Here is a 22,361-nt window from a genome sequence, read left to right on the forward strand (position 1 = left end):
TTGATTATGGCTCTAGAAAAGGATAGGAAAACCCTAAGACCTAAACTAGAAAGAAGATGTCCTTGTTGAAATTTTTGTGTTTAAAAGCTCAGGTTGCGGCTCCTTCTGTGGAGCAATCAGAATGAAACACGTTGTAAGATAAAACTTGTACTGATGTATGTAAAACCTGAGGCAGGTGTGTGTGTGTGTGGAGAATCAAAGACCTTGTGAAAGTGTTAAAGTATTGGGGTGAGTTTGTACAAACCCCCGTACCCCCTCGAAGGTGCGACTGAATCATGCTGGACGCATGGCAGGGTGTTTTCTGTTTGCCTGCAAAGGCGTGATATGTAAGAACACAGATTAAAGCAACAAGTAGCAGATTTGTATTCAGGGTAAGAAAGAGTTAAAGCAGAAGTGCTGCTGCAGAGGCAGGCTTGTGTAACCTGCAGAGCAGGAGCAGCATCTCCTGCCCCGAACCCTTCTGATGGTGGGGAGGAGGGGGTTGCTATTGCTGACAATTGAGCAGAAGGACCTGACAATGTCACCCCAATTGCTGCAGCATTTGCAGTACAACAGGACCCATAACTGCCCTTTAGGGCAGGGAATGGGTATGAGGTGGAATTTTAGTGAATACGAAACCAACTTATTTGTTAAACTTCAGTAAAAAAAAAATAATAATTTGTTACAGTTGTGGGAGCTGCTGGCCACCAGGAAAACATCCTGAAACCTTTAAAGTACAAATTAAAAAAAAAAAAAAAAAAAAAAAAACACAAACAAACAAGAATGCCAAATTCACCAAAATCTTTGTTGGGATGAGATTTATTAGAACATCTAGACGTTTAAAGAAGGGGAAATGAAATTAAAAGTTAAATATGATCAAGTAATTGAAATATTAAGCTTATCTTTAGTTCAACAGAAAAGAGGAAAAGAGGACCTCCCTGAAGTAAAAGAAATTTTTAACCAGGTGTATCTGAAAATAAATTCCAGGAAAGGTGAAAAATGCTTTACCTGTTACAAGGAAAATAATAAGGGGGAGGCTTGCCTAGTTCAGGTAAAACAATATCCCTTGGTCAGCAAGGCTGTGGGGATATTGGCAGAAAAGCTGAAATAAAATACACTCTGTAGTAGTTCTACTAATGTAAATCTGTGTGTTTTGCCATGACAGTGACTTGTTATGGGATGTGCAGATGAAACTGCATTGACAACGAAGTACAAGGAATAAGGTTGGTCAGGTGCCTCCTACCATAGTCAAGGGCAAGACTGGGTTGGCCTCTGTGTTTGCCACCAAGAAGAATCTTGAGCTCCGCTGTTGGCTGCAACCCAGTAGGCGTTGAGCGGTGGGAACATGTGCCATGCCAGACCTTGATGTGAGGAATGGCCCACTCTGAGGCACTGATTTGGAAATTGGAAACCGCCTGGCCGACCATGAGGCCAGACGAGTAACAGAGGAGGTAGGAAAGGAGGAATTATCCTTAATACCAGATGATAAAATCCAAACTGTAAGTACAGATCAGGAGCCAAACTATTCTAAAGAAAACTTAAAGAGAATTCAGGACATGAATGATAAAATAAAAATAAGTAAGTGGACTTACTTAAGGGATGGTCATATAGTGGTACCATCTAATTTAATATGGACCACAGCCCTATTATTAATAAGATTCATTGGGGAGCTGATGCTTTATATAAAAGTCTAAATCAGAAATTGATAGGGCAAAACTTGTATACTGTAATAAAACAGGTGACTCAGCAATGTGAAATGTGTTTATGCAATAATCCCAATACAGCAAATAAAATAAAACTAGGGAACGTTAGTAGAGGAAATGTTCCAGGGCAACATTGGCAGATCCGATTTCTCGGAACTTCCTTGAAAAGGGGGGTATCAATATTTATTGGTACTAACAGATACCTTTTCAGGTTGGCCAGAAGCCTTCCCGTGCAGAACTGCTAAAGCCCGGGAAGTGACCAAAATACTACTCCAAGAGATAATACCTAGGTTTGGAGTCCCAGCGGTAATGTCCTCGGATAGAGGACCACATTTTGTGTCCAGAATAATGCAACAGATCAGCCACCATCTAGGAATAGATTGGCAATTACATACCCCATACCGACCACAATCAAGTGGCCAGGTGGAAAAGATGAATCATCTAATCAAACAACAGATTGTCAAGTTAGGTCAAGAAACAAATCTAACTTGGCCCCAGTCTTTGCCATTAGCTCTTACACGAATTCGAACTAGACCAAGAGCAAAAGAGGGGCTTAGCCCATTTGAAATTTTGTATGGACGACCCTATGGGGTACAAAAGAGGACGTCTTCACAGATTGGTGAAGAAACAATGACTTCCTATATAATAGCACTAAACAAACAATTAATAAGAATTGAGAAGCATGTGATGGGAACACGCAGTAGGGGTCTGGATGGACCTGTTCACGATATATGACCAAGGGACTATGTATACGTTAAGTGTTTTGCAGATAAAACCCTGGAACCACAGTGGACCGGACCTTTTCAAGTCCTACTCACCACCTACACTGCAATCAAGGTTGAGGGACAGAATCCTTGGATTCACCATACCCGGATCAAGAAAGCCCCTGCAACTTCATGGAAAGTAACCCCAGATAAAAAAGAACTGAAACTCAAATTTACTCGGACAAATGGGAACAATGTGGGTGGCAAGTAAGTGAACCTGAGCGGTTGTGGATCCACCATATGGGAAGGGCACCACAACAAACAATATAGAACAAAAGAGTCTGGGACTAAGCCAGTGGCCAGTCTTTCCCAACTTGTTATCGGTAAGCCCCAACTCAAACAAAGATATTTTTGATCAAAACAGATTTTATATGTATATATGAGGAACGTTTAGATTCTTAAAATGATCAATAGTGGGTTTAAACCATTTGTGGGTTTTGTACCCTCTCTCTTGCCTACAACCAAGAGCCTGATAACTGGCCTTGGAATCATGCCCAGAAAAAACACACTGGAATAATGGGAAAGGTGGACTCAAAGACGAAACTAGCTATGGTGTTTTTTTCTGAAAATGAGGTGTACCAAAGGAATCAGTGGGATCGGGAGGATGTACACAAAGTCGACTGATTATGGGGAAAATTAGGAGATAGGATAAAAGTAGGGTGTCAAACATATAATGAAAAAGATAACACCAAGATTTCAGGAGACACCCTGATTAATGTCAGAAAGGTAGATAAGGAATTTACCCTTCTAAATACAGCCATGTGCTTTAATTCACAGGAATGTTGGCACAATTTTACCTTAACCGAGCCCATCTTTATAATATGCCTAGGAAAAGAATCCCCAAGAACAGCTCTGACTTATAAGATCAAAATAACAATCATGCTAACCACTGTTCCTACCACCACCACAGTTACAACAACCCCATTAACGCTTGATCTTAAGTTAACTAAACCAAATCCAAAAATTTATACAATTGGACCATATGTAATCAGAAATACAGGTCAGCAACAAATGTTGTTTAACCCAGAATGGTCTCTTAAAAGAATAGAGTTACAAATACAAGTCAATGTTTCTGATGCTAAGCCATCCTGTTCCCCCTTCTTACGAACCTCTTATGAGGGATGGACAACTTGGTTAAGAAAAAGGGGAAATATTTATCGAAACCGAATAGTGAGGGATGTAACTGGAATATTGGGAACAGGACTCGGAGTATTAAATTCCATAGACTCAGAGGTGATAATGAATAAACTAGCTGCCACCACGGCCGATCTATCAAAACTACAACAACCACTAAAATCTTCATTATTGGCATTAGGGGCACACCAATGGTTGATATCGAAGGTACTCCCCAGGTGGGAACAAATAAACATGGATGATCATCAACTCATCACTAAGGCGTTAGGTGGTTTACAGGACGACGTCGCCCTGGCTCTAAGTTGTATCCAAGCCCAAATGTGGATGCAATCAATAGCTGCATCCATAATAAGAGAAGGAGAGGAAGGCATATTTCCTACGGAAATTCGAAAGATGGTTTGGGACAATGCTGCGGAAGTAGAAAGAAAACTCCAGTCATGGTGGAATATGGTGAACTTTACCTACGACCCCAACACACACACAATCACAGCTTTTGTATTAACCATACATAATGCAGTAATAATTACCATACACCCCATTGTAGCCCTTGGAATTAACCATAATGGGGTGCTCCTATACCCTTTTGAACATAGAACATGGGCCAGAAAGATAGGCGACAAGTGGCAAACAGTAGATTTAGAATATTGTATTATGCAAGACAGCAGGGCTTCCTCTGTGAAAGCAATACTATAATGGCTCAGGAAACTTGTTTAGATACAGATCAGAAAATATGTCATTTCGAGGCCCGACCAAATGCAAACTTGAAAACAGTAATTATATATGCAGGGAAGGGATGTGCGTGTTTGAGAACTAAGTGTAACACAATAACTGTAGATGGGGAGGTAAAGGAGACTGCACAATATTCAAATTACTGTATCTGTAATTTTACATCTAACTTTACCCTATCACAGATGATAATTCCTACCCCCATAGGACTAAATATAAGCAGTATAAAAGAACTATTAAAACATGCAGATTTACAACGTATACTGGAAGAAACCAAAGAAAAGGGACATGAAACTCTTCTTATGATCCATCATGATGTAGAGGGGATCAAGAAAGTTTTAAAAAAGGTAGAACAGGATGGAAACCATAATTGGTGGGATACTCTCTTTGACTGGTCACCTTCTGCAACAGGAATTCTTAACACTATGGTACACCCCATTGTGATCTTATTGATCAGTTTAGGAATTTCCTTAATACTAACCATTAGGTTATATTTGTGGGTTTGGAGAATGTTTAAAAGGGTAACACTTATGTATGATGCTTTAAATCATTCGGGAGGACTGCTTAAGTAAAAGAATTTACTTAGTTTGATAGTAAAGGGGGGATTGATATGGAGAAATAGTGTGAAATGGGGACAATGGACATCGATTGTGATTGTATATGTCTGCTCAAGGAATGTGGGTATGGTGACTGGTCATGGGTGCGGTGTCTGGTCACATATGCACACAGCTCTGAGGAGACAACTACAGTTTTGAGGGGACGCCTGCCCTTCTTCCTCTAACAAAGGGGCTATTAAAAAAAGAATGAGAAAAGGATGAGAGACATTCCAATGCTATCTATAGGGAGGGAGTGCCAAGTCTCCTTGCTGGAGAAGATTGGATGGTCACAAGAACATGACTCACCTACAAACCTGCAAGACCACCACATTCCAGGAAACGGACTGATAAGCTAATTAACATACGAAGCGGGGTTTAGGTAATGAATATGTATAGGCATTAATTGAATATTCATTTGTTTCATTGTATAAATGTGGGATGGTTCCTCACTTCGGGTATGCACGCTTGTGGAGGAGCGATCCCCCGTGCATCTGCGCGCAATAAACATACCTACTTTATAACTTTCGAGTTATAGAGTCTAATTCCGCACGTCAGTTTTGGCGAGCCAGGCAGGAGGATTTCTGCTCGGCCGAGGGACCAGCTGCGGAGCAGACGCTCCTAGGCGCGCCCTGGGAGATTTCCTCGGAGGAGCCTCCTCTTCTCAGCTGTTCACCCGGGAGCAGAAGAGAACCCCTGGATCTACGGATAAAACGGTATGTTTAGTAACGGGGCGGCTGGTGAGACGCACGGAGACGTCCGGCGCGCAGCGTAGTCCCCAGGAGGAAAGGTACCTTGGGAGGGGGTTTGCTGACCAAGGGGTGGCCGCTAGCGATCTTGAGGGCAGATCGAGCAAACCCGAGGTTACTGCCATTCCTAAAAGCCCGGAGGCCTCTTGACGGAAAGCGGGGGGCGGGACGGAATAAGGCGGAATCTCACAGGAACAAGAGGGACCTCTTAGCAAAAGTAAAAGGGAAACTTTTGCGTAGGAGAAAAGGGGGAAGCTAAAAACTTCCATTGGGTTGTCTTAAGAGTTGGGGAATTCCTAGAATATAACAACTGAAATAGCGCTCTGTGTCTTGTTTGTTCTATGTGTTGTCTTGTTACATGTTCAAAACTTGGAGTTATGAAATGTATGTTGAAAAATAATAATATTCTGGTAATTCGTGGCAAATAGCGGAAAACTTAACACTCTGCTTAAGACCAGGAAAAATTGGGGTTTTGTTTGTTGTTTGTTTTTTTGGCAATTGTTCATTGAAATGCATACTTTGTGAACTGTCAGTGTTCCTAAAAGTTGTACATAAGTGCACGGTACCGTATAACATACTGCTTGTGTGACTGCGGGCTGCCCGGAGAGTGTGAATGGTGTGATTGAGATGCGCATTTTGATTTTCCGCGTATAGCTTAATTATTTTGACTGAGTGTGAGTGCAAGAGTGCTTAAGACGCGTGTTTGAGTGCAAAACAAGTAAGGAGCTCTATCTGTGTTTCCGACCTTGGGTGGCTAAGGCGGCCGGAGAAAAAGTAATTAAAATTGCAAAATGGGAAATGGAAGGAGTAAGCCCTGTGAAAAATCGCCCTTGGGTTGTATATTAAAACATTGGAGTGATATCGTAGGACATGGTGGTACCGAAAATAGAAGGAAATGGATTAAATATTGTAATCAGTGGTGGCTTTTGTATAAATTGGAGTGATGCGAAATGGCCTCAGGAGGGAGGAATGTTAGATTATAACACTCTCCTGCAGAGAGAGGGAAAATGGGACGAAGTATCGTATACAGACATGTTCTTCGTCCTCCAGGACAAACCTGAGTGGCAAAAGGACTGTGGATTAGTACCCCCTCGGGATCCTATGGTACTAACACTAGAAAGAGTGCGGGATTAACATCACCTGATCTTTGATTATGGCTCTAGAAAAGGATAGAAAAAAAAAGAAAAAAGGAAAAAAAAAAAAACCCAACAACTGAGACCTAAACTAGAAAGATGTTCTTGTTGAAATTTTTGTGTTTAAAAGCTCAGGTTGCGGTTCCTTCTGTGGAGCAACCAGAATGAAACACGTTGAAAGATACAAAAACTTGTACTAATGTATGTAAAACCTGAGGGGGGTGGAGAATCAAAGACCTTGTGAAAGTGTTAAAGTATTGGGGTGAGTTTGTACAAACCCCCGTACCCCCTCGAAGGTGCGGCTGAGTCACGCTGGATGCATGGCAGGGTGTTTGCTGTTTACCTGCGAAGGCATGATATGTAATAACACAGACTTAAAGCAACAAGTAGCAGATTTGCATTCAGGGTAAGAAAGAGTTAAAACAGAAATGCTGCTGCAGAGGCAGGCCTGTGTAACCTGCAGAGCAGGAACAGCATCTCCTGCCCGGAATCCTCCTGATGGTGGGGAGGAGGGGATTGCTGTTGCTGACAATTGAGCTGAGGGACCTGACAATGTCACCCCAATTGCTGCAGCATTTGCAGTACAACAGGACCGGTAACGGCCCCTTTAGGGCAGGGAATGGGTATGAGGTGGAATTTTAGTGAATACAAAACCAACTTATTTGTTGAACTTCAGTAAAAAAAAATAATAATAATTGTTACAGTTGTGGGAGCTGCTGGCCACCAGGAAAACATCCTGAAACCTTTAAAGTACAAACTAAGAAAACAACAAGAATGCCAAATTCCCCAAAGGCCCTTCTTGGTAGGGACTTATTAGAACAATTGGAGGCAACAATCAAATTTAAAAAAAGGGGAAGTTACTCTGGAGGTAAATGATCACCAATACATACAGGTTATGAGCCTATCTTTGGCCAGTACTCCTATAAAAAGGGAAATCGATACCAGAATTATTGATCAGGTATATCCTGGAGTATGGGCAATTGACATACCGGGACGTGCCAAGAATGCATCACCTGTTATAGTAAAATTAAAGGAAGGACAGGGTGCGATAAGAATTAAACAATACCCACTGAAAAGGGAAGATAGGGAAGGAATTCGTCCAAATATAGAGCGATTCATAGAATTAAAACTACTAAAAGAATGTGAGTCAGAATTTAACACACCTATCCTCCCAGTTAAAAAACCTGATGGGTCTTATAGGATAGTTCAAGATTTAAGGGCCATTAACAAAATAACAGAGGATCTGTATCCTGTAGTAGCTAACCCCTATACCTTACTAACCACCCTGACACCTGACCTAGCTTGGTTCACAGTTTTAGACTTAAAAGATGCCTTCTTTTGCCTCCCTCTCCATGAAGCCAGCCAAAGAATTTTTGCTTTTGAATGGGAAAATCCCAGAAGCGGTCGAAAGACCCAGCTCACATGGACGGTGTTGCCACAGGGGTTTAAAAATAGCCCCACAATTTTTGGAAACCAATTAGCAAAGGATTTGGAGTTATGGGAACCACCACCAGGAGAAGGGAAAGTGTTACAATATGTAGACGATCTTCTTATTGCAACCAGAACCGAAGAATCTTGTATTATTTGGACTGTGAGCCTGCTGAACTTTCTGGGACTACAAGGATATCGGGTTTCTAAGAAGAAGGCACAGGTGGTGTTACAACAAGTCACATACCTAGGGTACGAGATCAGTGCCGGACAACGGGTCCTAGGGAAGGCCCGAAAAGAAGCCATATGCCAAGCCCCCCGACCACGAACTGTAAAGGAACTGCAGACATTTCTGGGAATGACAGGATGGTGCAGGCTTTGGATATGTAATTATGGCTTGCTTGTTAAACCATTATATTCCCTGATAGCAGCCAATCAGAAGGATCTTCAGTGGGATGCTGAATCAGACAGAGCTTTCCATGAACTGAAGAAAGCCTTAATGTCGGCACCAGCACTAGGACTTCCTGATGTGAGTAAGCCATTTTTCCTATTTTCCCATGAGAAACAGGGAATGGCATTAGGAATACTGGCACAAGATTTGGGACCATACAGACGGACAGTGGCATACTTCTCTAAACAGCTGGATGCCACTGCAAAAGGGTGGCCTGGTTGCCTGAGAGCAGTAGCAGCTATCATCCTAAACATCCAGGAGGCCCGGAAGTTTACCTTGGGCCAGAAAATGACTGTCTTAGTATCCCACACAGTGTCTGCAGTCCTTGAAACAAAAGGGGGGCATTGGCTCTCCCCACAGAGATTCCTAAAATACCAGGCCATAATGGTGGAACAAGATGATGTTGAGATCGTGACTACAAACATCGTCAATCCGGCCTCATTTCTTAATGGGAATGTTGGCGAATCAGTCGATCATGACTGTCTAGAAACAATCGAAGCCACTTATTCTAGTAGGACAGATCTCAAGGATGTTCCTATTAATGGAGCTGAACATTGGTTCACGGATGGGAGCAGCTATATGCTGAATGGAAAGCGACATTCCGGATATGCTGTTACAACCTCTGAAGAAGTGATAGAATCAGGACCGCTACCAGCTGACACTTCGGCACAGAAGGCTGAAATCATAGCCCTTACTCGAGTTCTGGAGAGAGCTCAGGGAAAACCTATAAATATTTGGACTGCTTCTAAATATGCCTTTGGAGTGGTACATGCTCATGGAGCAATATGGAAAGAAAGGGGACTGTTAAACTCCCAAGGAAAAATCATCAAACATGCGGAAGAAATTTTGAAATTCCTAAATGCGGTCCAGCTTCCTGAAAGTGTGGCAATTATGCACATCAAGGCACACCAGAAAGTGAGCACAGAATTAGAAAGAGGAAATGAACTGGCGGACAGGGAAGCAAAACAGGCAGCCAGAAAAGCAATCAAGGTAGAGGGTGCGCTAATACCCGATGGACAAATATCTCTAGAAGGTAAACCAGACTATACTAAAGAAGATCGCAAACTGATTTCTGACCTAGAGGGATCATATAATGAGGAAGGGTGGGCTGTAATCTCACATGGGAGAATAGTGATTCCTTCCTACATGGTATGGTCAGTAGTTCGGGAAGAACATAGAAAAAGGCACTGGGGGGCAGAAGCTCTATATAAGGATCTCACTAAAAACATAATAGCACGAAATTTGTATACTACTATTAGACAAGTAACCCAACAATGTGATCTTTGTCTCCAGACTAATCCTAAGATTACCAAGGGGCCAAAGTTGGGAAAAATTGGGAAAGGAAATGTTCCAGGGCAACATTGGCAGATTGATTTCTCGGAACTTCCTAAAAAAGGGGGGTATCGATATTTATTGGTACTAACAGATACCTTTTCAGGTTGGCCAGAAGCCTTCCCGTGCAAAACTGCTAAAGCCCGGGAAGTGACCAAAATACTACTCCAAGAGATAATACCTTGGTTTGGAGTCCCAGCGGTAATGTCCTCGGATAGAGGACCACATTTTGTGTCCAGAATAGTGCAACAGATCAGCCACCATCTAGGAATAGATTGGCAATTACATACCCCATACCGACCACAATCAAGTGGCCAGGTGGAAAAGATGAATCATCTAATCAAACAACAGATTGTCAAGTTAGGTCAAGAAACAAATCTAACTTGGCCCCAGTCTTTGCCATTAGCTCTTACACGAATTCGAACTAGACCAAGAGCAAAAGAGGGGCTTAGCCCATTTGAAATTTTGTATGGACGACCCTATGGGGTACAGAAGGGGACGTCTTCACAGATTGGTGAAGAAACAATGACTTCCTATATGGTGGCACTAAACAAACAATTAATAAGAATTGAGAAGCCTGCGATGGGAACACGCAGTAGGGGTCTGGATGGACCTGTTCACGATATACGACCAGGGGACTATGTATACGTTAAGTGTTTTACAGATAAAACCCTGGAACCACAGTGGACTGGACCTTTTCAAGTCCTACTCACCACCTACACCGCAATCAAGGTTGAGGGACAGAATTCTTGGATTCACCATACCCGGATCAAGAAAGCCCCTGCAACTTCGTGGAAAGTAACCCCAGATAAAAAAGAACTGAAACTCAAATTTACTCGGACAAATGGGAACAATGTGGGTGGCAAGTAAGTGAACCTGGGCGGTTGTGGATCAACTATATGGGAAGAGCACCACAACAAACAATATAGATCAAAAGAGTCTGGGACTAAGCCAGTGGCCAGTCTTTCCCAACTTGTTATCGGTAAGCCCCAACTCAAACAAAGATATTTTTGATCAAAACAGATTTTATATGTATATATGAGGAACGTTTAGATTCTTAAAATGATCAATAGTGGGTTTAAACCATTTGTGTTTTTTTGTACCCTCTCTCTTGCCTACAACCAAGAGCCTGATAACTGGCCTTGGAATCATGCCCAGAAAAAACACACTGGAATAATGGGAAAGGTGGACTCAAAGACGAAACTAGCTATGGTGGTTTTTTCTGAAAATGAGGTGTACCAAAAGAATCAATGGGATCGGGAGGATGTACACAAAGTCGACCGATTATGGGGAAAATTAGGAGATAGGATAAAAGTAGGGTGTCAAACATATAGTATAAAAGAACTATTAAAACATGCAGATTTACAACGTATACTGAAAGAAACCAAAGAAAAGGGACATGAAACTCTTCTTATGATCCATTATGATGTAGAGGGTATCAAGAAAGTTTTAAAAAAGGTAGAACAGGATGGAAACCATAATTGGTGGGATACTCTCTTTGGCTGGTCACCTTCTGCAACAGGAATTCTTAACACTATGGTACACCCCCATTGTGATCTTATTGATCAGTTTAGGAATTTCCTTAATACTCACCATTATGTTATATTTGTGGGTTTGGAGAATGTTTAAAAGGGTAACACTTATGTATGATGCTTTATATCATTCGGGAAGACTGCTTAAGTAAAAGAATTTACTTAGTTTGATAGTAAAGGGGGGATTGATATGGAGAAATAGTGTGAAATGGGGACGCTTAACACCGACTGTGATTGTATATGTCTGCTCAAGGAATGTGGGTATGGTGACTAGTCATGGGTGCGGTGTCTGGTCACATAGGCACACAGCTCTGAGGAGAGTACTACAGTTTTTGAGGAGACGCCTGCCCCTCTTCCTCTAACAAAGGGGAGACGGGGAGACGCCTGCCCTTCTTTCTCTAACAAAGGGGCTATTTAAAAGAGAATGAGAGAAGATGAGAGACATTCAAATGCTATCTAGAGGGAGGGAGTGATAAGTCTCCTTGCTGGAGAAGATGGGATGGTCACAAGAACATGAATCACCTACAAACCTGCAAGACCACCACATTCCAGGAAACGGACTGATAAGCTAATTAACATACGAAGCGGGGTTTAGGTAACGAATATGTATAGGCGTTAATTGAATATTCATTTGTTTAATTGTATAAATGTGGGATGGTTCGTCACTTCGGGTATGCACGCTTGTGGAGGAGCGATCCCCCGTGCATCTGCGCGCAATAAACATACCTACTTTATAACTTTCGAGTTATAGAGTCTAATTCCGCACGTCAGTGTTTCCAGGGTGGAGGAGCAGGTGTGATGGCTCTAGGATGGGAACATATGGCTTTACCCCTTCTCAGGGAGCAGCTTATTCTGACACCAGGTGCTCTGATAAGCCACAAGTGTATCAGCTGGGAGTGACAAGATGACTTCCAGTCTGTCTCTTCCTCAACTGTTCAAAAGCCACTTATGCTTTAGCCTTCTCTGATCAGGGTTGCAGTTTTAGACTCGTTTTGCAGTGATAAAGGACCTTTTGTTTTGTGGAGGACTATTCTGGATATGCTACTACTCATCTAGAAATGGTTAAAATCCATTTAAGTAATTTCTTATTTGTTTGTAGCTCTGATTTCTATTCCAGTATCTGCTGATGACATTTGGCTAAGTCTTGACGTGCGGAATTAGACTATAACTCGAAAGTTATAAAAGTAGGTATGTTTATTGCGCGGCAGATGCATGGGGGATCACTCCTCCACAAGCGTACATACCCGAAGTGACGAACCACCTCACATTTATACAATAAAACAAATGAATATTCAATTAACGCCTATACATATTCGTTACCTAAACCCCGCTTCGTATGTTAATTAGCTTATCAGTCCGTTTCCTGGAATGTGGTGGTCTTGCAGGTTTGTAGGTGATTCATGTCCTTGTGACCATCTGATCTTCTCCAGCAAGGAGAGATGATTCATGTCCTTGTGACCATCTGATCTTCTCCAGCAAGGAGACTTAGCACTCCCTCCCTCTAGATAGCATTTGAATGTCTCTCATCCTTTTCTCATTCTCTTTTAAATAGCCCCTTTGTTAGAGGAAGAGGGCAGGCATCTCCTCAAAAACTGTAGTTGTCTCCTCAGAGCTGTGTGCCTATGTGACCAGACACCGCACCCATGACCAGTCACCATACCCGCATTCCTGGGCAGACATATACAATCAATGATATGGAGAAATAGTGTGAAATGGGGACGCTTAACACCGACTGTGATTGTATATGTCTGCCCAGGAATGTGGGTATGGTGACTCATCATGGGTGCGGTGTCTGGTCACATAGGCACACAGCTCTGAGGAGACAACTACAGTTTTTGAGGAGATGCCTGCCCTCTTCCTCTAACAAAGGGGAGACGGGGAGACGCTGCCCTTCTTCCTCTAACAAAGGGGCTATTTAAAAGAGAATGAGAAAAGATGAGAGACATTCAAATGCTATCTAGAGGGAGGGAGTGATAAGTCTCCTTGCAGGAGAAGATTGGATGGTCACAAGGACATGAATCACCTACAAACCTGCAAGACCACCACATTCCAGGCAAAGGACTGATAAGCTAATTAACATACGAAGCGGGGTTTAGGTAATGAATATGTATAGGCATTAATTGAATATTCATTTGTTTAATTGTATAAATGTGGGATGGTTCGTCACTTCGGGTATGCACGCTTGTGGAGGAGCGATCCCCCGTGCATCTGCGCGCAATAAACATACCTACTTTATAACTTTCGAGTTATAGAGTCTAATTCCGCACGTCAGTAGATGTGGTGCTTAGGGACATGGTTTACTGGTGGACTTGGTAGTGTTAGGTTTATGGTTGGACTCAATGATCTTAAACGTGTTTTCCAACATAAATGATTCTATGATTCAAGACACGAGAATTTAGCGTCACTGTTAGAAGCTTCTAGTCTTACTTGTTTTCCGTTTTTTCCCTATCATGGTTTATAATTTAATTCACATTCAAGTGGTTATTTCCATCCTCTGCAGACTTCTGTGTTTGCTTTCTACTTAAATTCTTTTTTTGAATACTATTACCATCATGTTTGTTTATTTATTTTTATGATCTTTATTACTATAGGATCCAGAATTACCATTACTGAGTAACTGAAACTTACATCAAGGTGTGTACTCATCTGGAAGAAAATTATTTAAAAGTGATTACTGAAATTCCACCAAATTTTTGGTCCAGTCTGACTTCTGGTTTAATATATTTTGGTAGTACAAAAGGTCTGCTACAGTACTTTTTGATTCCTTGACTCTTGATCTAAATCAGGGGTCCTCAAACTATGGCCCGCAGGCCAGATACGCCCCCCCCCCGGGTCCTCAATCCGGCCCCCGGTATTTACAGAACCCCCCGCCCCCCCCCGCCCCCCCCCGCCGGGGGTTGGGGGGGAAACCAAGCAGCCACAGATGAATGCCTGCCACTTCATCCACGTGCCGGCCCCCTGTTTAAAAAGTTTGAGGACCCCTGAATTCTAAACCCATGATTTTAGATGGGAAAAAGTGGAGTTCAAAACATCTGCTGCAAAGTGCATTTCGCTAGGCTGGAGAAAACTTCATTGCATTCTTTATTGCAGGTCTGAAACATTACTGACTTCAGCACTAATAGAAATTGTAAATTTCATAGGAGCTTCCTTTACAAATCAGAATTAGCACTATTGCACCAGTTGGTGCAACTCCTTCAGAACTCCTCAGTGTTTTTGTTTAAAACAGAAATAAACAAGGAAGCATGGGCTCAGGCCTTTAAAAACTACAGAGAAGCTCACTCTTCAGAGAAAAATCACACAGAGATCCAGGCTGCAGTTGGATGAGGAAACAGAAAGGACAACTGCTATACTCCCACTTCAGATAGTCTGTGCTTAGCTGTGATATGGAGAAATAGTGTGAAATGGGGACAATGGACACAGACTGTGATTGTATATGTCTGCTCCGGAATGTGGGTATAGTGACTGGTCATGGGTGCGGTGTCTGGTCACATAGGCACACAGCTCTGAGGAGACAACTACAGTTTTGAGGAGACCCCTGCCCTTCTTCCTCTAACAAAGGGGCTATTTAAAAAAGAATGAGAAAAGGATGAGAGACATTCAAATGCTATCTAGAGGGAGGGAGTGATAAGTCTCCTTGCTGGAGAAGATTGGATGGTCACAAGAACATGAATCACCTACAAACCTGCAAGACCACCACATTCCAGGCAAAGGACTGATAAGCTAATTAACATACGAAGCGGGGTTTAGGTAACGAATATGTATAGGTGTTAATTGAATATTCATTTGTTTTATTGTATAAATGTGAGGTGGTTCGTCACTTCGGGTATGCACGCTTGTGGAGGAGCCGTCCCCCATGCATCTGCGCGCAATAAACATACCTACTTTATAACTTTCGAGTTATAGAGTCTAATTCCGTACGTCAGCTGTGATTAGACACATAGGAAAGAATCACAGGGGTTTTTTGCTATGAGAAAAAGGTAAATAAAAACATTGCATGTAGTGAAGTAGAAAAGCTACTGCTGTGCTCTTTCCCCTGCATTCTTCTTTTTTCTTTCTTCATAAGAAGGGTGCTCCTTTCTTCAAAGAGAGGAGAAGGAGAAAGACTGTAAACTGTCCAAAAGGACCGTGAGAAAACAGGAAGCTCTGAAAAGTACAAGAGAAAGCAAGATGAAATCTATTTGCAGGCGGTTCCAGGGGAACGTGTGAGCCATTGTTAAGCAGGCTGTTCATACAGCTATATCCTTCCTTCTGCTGAGGAGGAGCTTGGTGCCAAAAGGTTGCTATCTAGTCATTGCCTTAACCCTCTGAATACCAACCATATATACTTGATCAAGTCTTTCAAGGGCTCTGACAAAGAGGCAAGGGATGTTCCTAATGCTAAAGAGCAATTCCCAATTCTCCCTTTGCTTATAATTAGGATCCCCACTCTGTTCAGGAGCACTGATGTTGATTCATACCCCTTCAGCCATAGGAGAACGGTTCACTGTGCTTGTTTCTTTCCTCCTAGGAACATTGGGTGGGGACAGAGAAGTAAAAAAAACCCCAAAAACAAAAAAACAGGTGTTCCTGTAGAGCTTTTGTTACTCGCTGGAAAACATACTGTTACTCCAGTTCCTGACTGGATTTGCTTTTATTTTTTCAAAGTGAAATGTTTCAAAGTTATCAAAGCAAAATGAGGAAGTAAAAAAAGATTCATTTGGACATTTTCCTATTAAAATTATCCCTGAAAGATGTATTTTCCTATGACATTTTGAAGTTCTGCATTTTTCAAGAGAAAATAATTCCATTTAAAATTTTTCATCCAGCTTTGCTTCTCGATGAAAGACTCCTTTTATGAAAATATTTAATTTCATAAAGATGTTGGATGAAAGAGTTCTAGAAATTGCTTCCAGATCATTTACTCAGGCATAAACTGGGTGATATGCTCCACTCCATATTTATAGCCCTCTTAGAGCAGATCAAAGTAGGATTAAAATCTACAGCCTTTGACTTCACAAGGTATGACTATAATAGTGAGCCAGATAGGCAGCAAAAGGAACAGATGTAGTGTCCAATACTGAATAAGAATATAAACATTCATAAGGAAGAAATTAGAGATGAACACAGTCAGGAAAGCCAAAGCCTTAAAAGTTTATGGGGAGGAGGGGAGAAGAGGAAATGGAAAGGGAACGTCAGCCTCCAATGTGCTGGAGGGAGGTAGCAAACTGGAATTCCCAGAGGATCCTAAAAAGGATAAATGGTCTCAGAGTCCATTTCATTAGGATACTGATTTCCTGCCCTGAATTTCAGTCTGGTAATTGCATTTGGCCCATTCAAATCCCTTCTGCAGTTCAATTTTGCTGTAGCTTTCTTTGAGTCCTTCCCTGATCTGTTGCATAGCATCACTGTGTGAAGTCATGGCTGCTGCTTTTCCATGGTCCTCTGCAGGGTGCACAAGTTGATCTATGTGTTTAGTCAGTGTTTCAAGCTATTAAGCACTTAGACTTCTGTTTGGATAGCTGTACTAAGCAAATGTCAGGTATGTTTATTGTCCTCAAACTGCAGTGGCATTTAAATGCTCGCTAAGTGGAAAAAATATTTGAGGATGAAAGTTACTGATATTGAAGGGGAAGGGAGTAAATCACTGGTATTGATAACTCCATTATTTTGTGCTACCTAAGCAGAACTGAGGTCAAGAAAGGAAACTAGACTGTTTTGTGTTAAATACAACTGTAGAATATGTTAGCAAGTCTTGTTTTTCTTATTCTACCATATCACCAGGTGATAACATCACAGAAATATCCAGTGGGTTTATGCCTCTGCCATGAGATACACTTACCTTGCATTTAAAGGGTTTAACATCAGAGTGAACAATCATGTGGGCCTTAAGAGTCTGCTTTTGCACAAAGCTCTTGAAGCACAAATGACATTGATAGGCTCTGATATTGGTGTGGATCAGGACATGTCGCTTCATGTTGGCCAGCAGAGTAAATTCCCGGCCACAAATTCCACATTTGTGCTCTTTCACACCCTGTAAGAAAAGAAAAAAAAATCAGAAAAAAAATAATCTTCAGTACAGTAATATATGAATTATTCATTCTTCAATAGCAAAGCAGGCAATAAATTATTTTGCTTTTAACATAATTTGCTAAAGTTATAGATACTTATGTATTTTTTCTTGGGAAATTTTTACAAGTATCTGAAAAGCAGAGAGGGAAAACAAAACGTAAGCTTAATAAAATAATGAGTTTTGTTTCCATCAATAAATTTACAAATCAGTGAGATATAATAGTAGAGCTTCTCTTTCCTACTTTGCTGCTTCTGTAAAATATTGGTCAAATGTGTACACTTATTGACCAAGAATAACAGCTAACCAGTTAAGAGACTAAAGTAGTGCCTGCCTATGGTAATTGAGTGTCATTGGCTTCTAAAAAAAAGACCTGCCCCTGTTTTGAAGAAAGCTATAGAAAATAATCTGAAATAATCAAGAAGTATTCAAGCAATGCCACCAAATAAGGATGCATGTTACATTCAAGGAAGAGTAAAAACTACTCTTAGTGGGGCTTAAACTAATTCTAATGGAGTGACCCCATTTTATCTGGTGTTTACAGAGTATTTCTAGCACCCTGTATGCCATCTGGTCATTTTACTAATACATAATTCAATATTCTTGGTCACACTCATGTGGTCTAACTTCCAGGTCCTCAAAAAGTCATTTAGATGCTATGAAAATCAATTAATTTACCACTAAACACTTTAAGAGTTTGAGTACTTTGCTGAAGGTAATGAGGGTTTACTAGTGAAGTGTCAAGAGCAATTATTCCTCCCGCAGGCCCCCATTACAAAGATAATTTGAAACTATCTCTACTTTTGTACCAGTAAGTGGTTTTCAGAGTTAATTGCAAAACTAAAACCTTGAACACCAACAACAACTCTGTCTCCTTATCTGATGTGAGGCTACATTTGGGCAGCTAAGTACTGTTAATTATGTTCACAGCTGCAGCTTGTGGACAAAGAAGCAGAAACTCTCTGAAAGCTCAAGGGCATTTCATTTCCTATGACAAAACACTATCAAGTTTTGAATTAGTAGAATTTTGCATGACAAATCCAAAAACCAGCAAATCCCACAAAAAGCAGAAATTATAATAGTGTAGTAGGGAAGAACAAGCAAATGTGGAAGTAGAGGTTTTTTTTAAAAGAAAATGTGTCTATTAGAGTAAAATGCTGTAGCTTTGTTTTTCAGATAAAATCCAAAAATCAAGTATTAAAGGAAAAAATATACAAGACTGGAAGCAAATTCTTATAAATTGTGTGTTTTTTTTCACTTGTCTTAGTAATATTGTTCTAAAGGTAGATAAGTTAATTTCACACACTGTTGAATGGAACACATATTTTTCCTATTTTGTAAAGTGATCCTTTTAGATGTGTTACAAAGCCTGCTCGTAGTCTAAACTGACACTGTCATTACTGATAGCAGTGGCAAGGCCACATGATAGGAATTGGCTGGGATTATGGTCCTGCTTGTCCACTTTTATTAACTGGCATTCTGGATTACTTATGCACAAAGGGGAATTTTTCTTAGGTTATTTTTTTTCCCCTAAATGTCTCATTATAATGATTCTTCAAATTCTGATGAGTAATAATATACTTTCTTTTGCTGCATACATACAACCTATTGGATATCCACCTACTTCCCAGTTAAGGGAAGCAAAGCAATAGATCTGTTTTTCAGTAGAAAATTTCTGTTAAAATTTCAGGGGGTTTAGACAGCTCTACAAAATTATACTTATTTTACAGAAGGTCATTCTGAGGATAAAACCCAGAAACAGAGAGATGTGATTACAATTTTGGGAAGTAATACAGGTGTCTAACTCCTGTTTATAACAAAACATTTTTGCATGTACTTTCTTAAGACTGACAGAGACATCTAGCTTCTAGTATTGCTAGCGTTGCTGGGGCTTTTGCTGTACATAAAATTCTCCCTCTGGCAAAGGGCCAGCATGAGGCTTTATAGACTGATTACCTTCTTTCCAAGGAGGTGCGTGTATTTTCAGCAGTCTGTAATCCTTGTGCTGCCTTCTGATGCAAGGCAACAGTGCAACTCGTGATAGCTTACCTTGTGAGTTAGGGAGTGTTGTCTGAGATGGTGAGGCTGCACAAACTCCATGCCGCATTCAGTGCAGATGTATGGACGGATGTCTTTGTGCTTCATCATGTGTTTTTGCAGTTGACTTGGGTACTGGAAGGTCTTATCACATTCAGTGCAATTGTACTGTACAGGGCCACAGTGGGTTGTTAAGTGTCTTTTCAACTGAGACAAGGTTGGGAAGTCCAGACCATGCTCCACACAAATGTTCTCTTGGCTGCTCTCATGCTTAGACTCATGTGCTTTCAGCTCACTGGGATAGGCAAAACCTCTGCCACAGATCCTGCAGGTGTAAGGCTTGATGTCACTGTGTTGCATCATGTGTCTCTTAAGGTGACTGGTTTGAGTGAAAGCCTTGTGGCACACCTGGCACTTATGTGGCCTAGTGCCCTGGTGTGTCAACATATGCATGTGCAAGTGGCTCAACTGCTTGAAAAAATTGCCACATCGGGTGCAAGCATGTGGCTTAATGCCACTGTGCCCCAAGATATGGGTGACCAAATTGTACTTGGATGTATATGACTTCTCACACATGGGACATTGCCAGCGTTTCTGTTCACTCCCCACATCAACACAGTAGCTGTCATCTATCTGAAGGTTGACATCTACTCTTTCCACTTTCTGTTTATTTTCACCTCTGACTTCAGCCCTTCTGAAGGGTGGCTCTGAAGGCCTTTTCATTTGAAAGGGGTTCCTGAAATGAAATTTTGGGGGCACAGTAAAAGGAAACATTAAGCCAGGATGGACTTTAGGATAACAAGGGTAAGGAGCCTGCATGAATGCTGGGCTACTGGGCCATGCCATCTTAGAATTCATTGGTTCTTGCTTAATGGGCTTGGCTCCAAAGTGCTCCAGTGTTCTGTAGAACTGAAAACCAAAGTTGCAGAGGTTGATCATCTGGGAACTGTACTTGGGCTGTGCTGGCTGTTGAAACACCAAGGGGAGACTGGAAGAGTCTATATCATTGTGATCTTCAGGTCTGTCTGGTGGTGGTGAGGAACCCTCAAGAGCAATAGAAGGAGGCATTTTTGTTGGCATGCTCTTGTGTTTCCGAGATCCTGCTTCCAAGGACCCCTGGAAAGTTTCCATGTCTCCAAGAGGAGGAGGGCCATAGTGGAAATGTGAGAGGTGTGGTCTGAATTCTTCACCAAATGGAGTCATTCTGTGTGGCTTTGTAACAAGGCTCAGAGGCTGCAGACAGCAGGAAAAGGGAGAGGCTCGTGTACTGTCCACATTAAAACTAATTTCTTCATTCCTCATCATATTTAATTTTTCTGTGTCACACAAATTCCTTAAAAGAAACAAAAAAACCCAAATCTCTTTTTTTCTTCTTGTTCTCCTGGGGTTGACATTTTATTGTCTAGTTTATTGGTTTGGAGGTTGTTGGTTTTTAAATTAAATGCAACTAAGGATGTCTTAGGCCCATATAAGCAATTTTCTTCTAAAGCAGAATTAAATTGACTAGTGGAGAACAAATAAGCTTTGGTCTTCCTGTGGTAGAATTGGTGGTTTAAATCAAGTTTGACCCATACAACATCTTTGCAACATAAACATGCTGTACCATGACACGCTACTTGGCAGATGAATTTGTATGGCAGTGCTTCTTCTTAATTTAATTCAGACAGCCTGTTTGTGGGCAGAATCCTGTCCCTTGGCTGTGTGTGCACAGGATCTAGAAATTGGTGGTGCATCTAAATGATATGGCAATACAAACAATAATATGCACATTTATTATGGCTGTGACATGCAAAGTCAAACAAGAAATTTTAAACTTCTTTGTATCATTAACATGTGCTGCTGTGAGAGAAAACAATGGCCAAGTTATCTGAGGACACTGTGCACCATCAGGTTTTGCACCATGTTTCCTGGCTTCTGTCATTTTGTATTGTAATAAGAAGGCAGAGATTAATTAATTTTCTATGGTTTAATCCCAGAGCTATTTATCTGGCAGATTTGGGAGAGGCCTTTGACCACTCTCTGAATTACTATCAGTTTTACAGACATAATCTAGGGTGGTTTTTTTTGTTTCTAAACAGGTGGACAAACCCCCACTTTAAAACTAAATATAGAATTAATGTCAACAACTTCTCAGGTCTCCAGTGTAATTGGCACCTAAGAATGCTCTGATCCTTTCTATGGTACAGTGTGACAAGGCAGATTAATAATTGTCCTCTGGCAAAATTTTGTATTCCACTGATTGTACAGGGAGCTTCTAAATTTGGGATTAACCTAAAATATTGATTATGAATTTTGGCTCTTCTTAAATAAGGCTTCTACCTTTTCCCTTGGTTCTCTAGGGATGCACTTATCTGAAAGTGTGTGTGTGTCTGTGTACATGCATCTGTCCAACCAGGTGGAGGTTAAGTTGGAAAACTAGACATATTTTCCCTCTGTTACCTGTGACATATTGATGCTCTTTATAAAACCATTCCTGGAAATATTGGGTGGAGAGCATGAAGGTGGTTAGAGTATTAAAGACACTCCTGTTTCATTTCAGGAAGCTCTGTGCTGGACAAATCTGCTTCTAAAGATAGAAAAAGCACATCTATCTGACCTAGTTAGGCTGTGGACAAGAGAAGGTATCTTAAAAACCTGCTTGCAAACAGATTACTTCCTTCTAATAAAGCAGATTGTGGCATTTGAGATACCGTGTGAAGCCAAAGGCTCAGTGACAAAACTGTAAGATGGAAACTTTAGACAAGGGGATCAATC

General features: G+C 41.2%; 1 protein-coding gene across 1 annotated transcript in view; it reads right to left on the reverse strand.

Moving 5' to 3' along the window:
* LOC121080660 (zinc finger protein 366-like) overlaps positions 1–20,927 on the reverse strand; it is a 37,722-nt gene extending 16,795 nt beyond the window's left edge. Inside the window, exons 1-2 of the mRNA XM_040578800.1 lie at positions 19,620–20,927; positions 17,343–17,534 (exon numbers count right to left, since the gene is read on the reverse strand). Of these exons, the coding sequence (XP_040434734.1) occupies positions 17,343–17,534; positions 19,620–20,912 (1,485 nt within the window). The 5' untranslated portion in view covers positions 20,913–20,927. The remainder of the gene's footprint in view (positions 1–17,342; positions 17,535–19,619) is intronic.
* Between the last annotated feature and the right edge of the window lie 1,434 nt (positions 20,928–22,361).

Source organism: Falco naumanni, chromosome W (genome assembly GCF_017639655.2).
Source record: "Falco naumanni isolate bFalNau1 chromosome W, bFalNau1.pat, whole genome shotgun sequence".
In the NCBI taxonomy this organism is placed as follows: domain Eukaryota; kingdom Metazoa; phylum Chordata; class Aves; order Falconiformes; family Falconidae; genus Falco; species Falco naumanni.